Source organism: Vombatus ursinus, unplaced genomic scaffold (genome assembly GCF_900497805.2).
Source record: "Vombatus ursinus unplaced genomic scaffold, bare-nosed wombat genome assembly UNPS02003816.1, whole genome shotgun sequence".
Taxonomy (NCBI): Eukaryota; Metazoa; Chordata; class Mammalia; order Diprotodontia; family Vombatidae; genus Vombatus; species Vombatus ursinus.
This window is the reverse complement of record NW_020943594.1, coordinates 4209-9104: the sequence shown is the minus strand read 5'-3', so window position 1 is coordinate 9104 and position 4896 is coordinate 4209. Positions and strand designations below refer to the sequence as shown.

Here is a 4896-nt window from a genome sequence, read left to right as displayed (position 1 = left end):
GGGGGGAACTTTATACAAAAACTTGAGACAAAAGATTTTCATGTCGTTTCTTTCACTCAGTTCCTATGGCTGCGGCACCTGCCGTAGTGCAGGCAGCGGCCCCTTCATCTCTAACCCTGCAACCACGCTGGAAACGTGTAGTTGGTTGCTCTGGCCCTGTACCCCGGCCTCGACATGGTCATCGAGCTGCATGTATTAAAGAACTTATCGTAGTTTTCGGTGGTGGCAACGAAGGCATCGTGGATGAACTACATGTATATAACACAGGTACGTAGAATGTTTATCACTCCTTTACAGCCATTTTGCAGGTCACGTATAAGCCCCAAATACAATTCCCTCCCAAAAGCTTTCAGATTTATTCAAAACCGGAAAGCATAAACCTAATTTTTCTCAGAACGTTTCATATTTTTTCTACCCCTTCTTTTAATTCTTTTAATTTATCAATGAATTTGCTTGAACTCCACAAACAAAAATTTGCCCCTTTTCCCATAACTCATTAATAATTTAATACTTATTAAAAATCACACTCCTTTATGTCAGGTGAAAATGATAAAATAACATTTTTATACAGTTTGATCTTAACAAAAAATATGGAAATTACACAATTTGAAAATAAAAAAAATTCTGTACCCCATAAATTAAGATTCATTAATATTATTCAGTTGTTGAAATTTAATTATAATGCCTTAAAATTAATTTTAATAAACTTTTGTATGATATTATTAAGTTTGATGAAGATTAATTAATAAAAAATTAGAATTGAAAGTAAGTTTCAAAAGTACCAAAATAACTGGCTCCAAGTCCAAATCAGATTAGGTGATAAGTAAGTCTTTTTAAAGATTCAAAGTATATGCATTTGTTATAAAAAAACAATCACATCTCCCAACAAGTATTTATTGAAAGCCTGCAGTGTGCTGGACACTATGTTAAGCACTGGGGATACCAACAACTGAAAAATTCACATATTATATACAATAACAGCTCCTTGTCTTGCACAGTATGTACAAATCTAGAGAAAGGAAAAGACTACAGGATCACAAAAAACGTAAGGTATGGGTGTGCACGTGTCAGTGTTTGTGTATAGTATGTACCTCAAATACCTGGTGGATTATTTCTTAGTGTTACAGAGAATATACAGTTTAATAACTTTGAGGCATGATTCTAGTTTTTTTTTTCCATGAATGTAAAAGTTGTAGTATATTAGAATGAAAATGTATGAAAGTTCTAACAAAGCATTTGTGTGCTGGCTTGTTTGTGTAGAGATTTAGTTAAACCCATAGGAGCTGATAAACTTGCCAAAAGTATAGAATAAAAAGAATAATTATCATTTAGTATAGTACTGACTCTAGGTGCCATGCATTGAGCTAAGCACTTTACCATTATTATTTCATTTGATCCTCACAACAAGCATGGGAAACAGGTGCTATTATTATCCCCATTTTACAGATGAAGAAACTGGTGCAAAAAAGTGAGTTGCCCAGGTCGTCCTGACTTCAGGCCCAGTGCCACCCAGCAATCTCAGAGAGCGTATAGAATTTGAGGCTATAGTACAAATGAATCAGTAGCAGAGACAGAGGAATAGTCAGAAAAGATAGGAGTAAAACCTAGTTGTTGTTTTTTTTTAAGGAATTCCAGTCTCTCTTATTTTATTTTTTAATTTCATTTTTTTGATTGGGCAGTGGGGGTTAAGTGACTTGCCCAGGGTCACACAGCTAGTAAGTGTTATGTGTCTGAGGCCATATTTGAACTCAGGTCCTCTTGAATCCAGGGCTGGCGCTCCATCCACTGTGCCACCTTGCTGACCCCCAGACCTAGTATATTTAGAAAAAAGGGGTAGGTAGCAGTATTTCATAAGTTGAAAAGTGCAAAACTGAAGAAAAACTGTAGTCTCTGCAAAGGAAGCACGGAGGGAAGGGAATGTAAATTTCTCGGTAAGGAGAGAAACTATCAAGTAATTTTGAGATGAATAGAGTTAGATAAGAGAGCTTATATTGAATGGCTTGAATTTTCTCAGTAAAGTAAGTGGGGAAGTGCTCAAATGAGACAGTGAAGGCAGAGGGTTATATGGGAGGCTTAGTGAGAGGAAAAAGTTTGGAATACCTTCTGTAGAGTGTGAGATTTAGAGAATAAATTAGAGAAAAATAAAAAGACTACCTTGTTGCATTTAAGGTAGTATAATAGGTAATATATACAATCACCATAAGTTGTGAGACTTAATCTAATCATTAGCTGTGAATAGGGATGGGGGAGACATATAGTAAAAGTAATTCCTTGGGCTCTGTATACTTTGGTTACCAAAAAGAGTATTGACTTAAAGACTCCAGTGATAGACTTAGTAGGAGTTAGGGTGTGGGGCTGAATAAGAGAAAATACTTTAATTCTAGGGAGGATTCTCAGTATTGTAGTGCAATGTGTTTTCTTAGATTGCCAGTGACTTAATAACCATAGAGACAAGAAGAACAGGAGAAATCAGTTATAACTATTATTTATATCAACTAATTCAGACTAGAAGCAGGTAATATTCTGTGAAGGAAATGGGGTATAGAAAGTATCACCTGAAACTTATAGATAGGTACTTTGGATTGTTTGGTAAACAAGATTATGCAGATGGAATAGTTTTAGTGTTTTGATAACAGAAGCCACAGTAGTCATAAGAGTAAAAGTTGTGGAAAGGTCAGTGACACCAGCTTCCTGGCTGTTCCCATGAAAAAGCCCTCATTGCTCAGCTGTGAGCATTTCTCTTTCCAATTTATAATTCCCATTTAATTTCTTATGCTGACCATCAACATATAGAAACTTCAGTGTGGAAAGTCATGATGTAGAAGGGATAACTGTAATGTTAGATATTGCTCTTGTCCCAGTAGCTTTTGACCACTGTTTTCTTTTGCTTTTTAGCAACCAATCAATGGTTTATCCCTGCTGTTCGAGGAGACATTCCTCCAGGCTGTGCAGCCTATGGCTTTGTCTGTGATGGAACTCGCCTTTTGGTCTTTGGTGGGATGGTGGAGTATGGAAAGTATAGCAGTGATCTCTATGAATTACAGGTAATACATTTGTTTTATAGCACCAACTCTTTCTCATATGTAGTATGGAATAGGCATTGTTTTATCTTAAAGCAAAGCAGGTTATAACCTGCCTACCCCTAAGACTAAGAACTTTACTTAACCTGTCAGAATTTTTATACTTTTTTCTTGTTGAGTTTTGTTGTTTTTTGCTTGGCAGTGGGGTGAAGTGACTTGCTCAAGGTCACACAACCAGTGTCAAGTGTCTGAGGCCAGATTTGAATTCAGGTCTTCCTGAATACAGGGCCAGTGCTCTATCCATGTGCCATCTAGCTGCCCCTATGCTAACTTCTTGATGATTGAAAAAGATTAGAATGAAGAGAATTAGATTTTAGTATGTGCAAATCAAGTTGTTTTCCTTTGGAGAAGATGTGGAAAAAATGCCTTATCTACCCAGATTAGGAATTTGGTTTACCCTGTGAGACACCATCCCACATGTGACTTTTTTTGCTTTGGCATTTACTTTAGGGAGTTAATTGATATTTTTTGCTTTTTTGATATAGGCAAGCAAGTGGGAATGGAAAAGGCTCAAAGAGAAAACACCTAAGAATGGACCTCCTCCCTGTCCCCGGCTAGGACATAGCTTCTCTCTTGTGGGAAACAAGTGTTACCTCTTTGGGGGTCTGGCCAATGACAGTGAAGATCCCAAGAATAACATTCCAAGGTCAGGTGACATTATTCAGTATAGAATACTTCTGGAATACCATTAGGTCTTCTCAAATAATTTGAACTCTTAAATCACAGTATCTTAGAGATATTGTGATATTTTTGGGGACAGCTAAATTGATTATATGACTATGGGATAAATTGTAGTTAAGATAGTTAACACTCTTAATGTTTTAAATTCTGTAATGCAATTTGGTACCTTAAGCTTGGGTATATAGGCATATATTTTATATTCTAAGGAAAGAATAGAGTTAGCTCTTTTTATATTCAACTTCAATTTCAGAATTCTATGGATTTTCTAGTATATGTACTTCCTTGTTTATGGGTGGGGTTGAATAGACTGTGTTCAATAGCAGAGAACTTATTAACCAGGAACACAAACCTCATTTTGACATGAAGCTTTGTTTATTCTCTGTACTGGTCCTTAGTGATTTATGAAACATCTAGAATTCAGATCCATTTCATATCATTGATCAACTCATCATTGGAACTTGACATGTCCCTTTGTTTTTCTCTCTTTCCCATCCATTCTTTTTTTTTTGTTTTAGGTATCTGAATGATCTCTACATCCCAGAGTTATGTCCAGGTTCAGGTGTGGTGGCTTGGGATATTCCTGTTACCTATGGAATCTTGCCCCCACCCAGAGAGTCCCACACAGCTGTAGTTTACACAGAAAACGACAAGAAGAAATCCAAGCTGGTGATTTATGGGGGAATGAGTGGCTGCAGGCTGGGTGATCTCTGGACCTTAGATATTGGTAAGGTGCTTAAGAATGGAACAGTATGTAAGTTGACTAAAGTATTCTATATAGAGGCTGCCATCTGGGACTCTTGGAACTTACTGAGTGAGGCTTACACTGGAAGTGTGTTATCTCAGTTGTGCTTTTCAAACAGTTGTTGACAAAGTGAGAGTACTGGGCTTGGCATCAGGGGCACTCCTCTTTCTGAGTTCAAATATAGCCTCAGACACTTGACACTGGCTGTGTGACCCTCGGGCAAGTCATTTAACCATTTACCTCAGATTCCCCATCTGTAGAAAATGAGCTGGAGAAGAAAATGGCAAACCGTTCCAAGTATCTCTGCAAAGAAAATGGGGTTACAAAGAGTCAGACCCAAGTGACATGACTGAACAAGAAGGAATATTTATAGCATGGGTAATCTGCTTCTGG

General features: G+C 37.2%; 1 protein-coding gene across 1 annotated transcript; it reads left to right on the top strand.

Annotated features, from left to right (window-relative positions):
* Window positions 1-65: 65 nt before the first annotated feature.
* LOC114052887 (host cell factor 1-like) lies at window positions 66-4646 on the top strand. The gene is made up of 4 exons (XM_027875660.1): window positions 66-267; window positions 2896-3044; window positions 3566-3726; window positions 4277-4646. Exons 1-4 carry the CDS (start codon window positions 66-68, stop codon window positions 4626-4628), a joined length of 864 nt encoding a protein of 287 aa, XP_027731461.1. The 3' UTR covers window positions 4629-4646.
* Window positions 4647-4896: the final 250 nt, after the last annotated feature.

Excerpts from the sequence above, each read along its gene's own strand:
- LOC114052887 (XM_027875660.1), top strand. The coding sequence starts at position 66 with ATGGCTGCGGCACCTGCCGTAGTGCAGGCAGCGGCCCCTTCATCTCTA. Across the intron at positions 268-2,895 it reads ACTACATGTATATAACACAG|CAACCAATCAATGGTTTATC; the intron begins GTACGTAGAATG and ends TTTGCTTTTTAG. Across the intron at positions 3,727-4,276 it reads CCCAAGAATAACATTCCAAG|GTATCTGAATGATCTCTACA; the intron begins GTCAGGTGACAT and ends TTTTTGTTTTAG.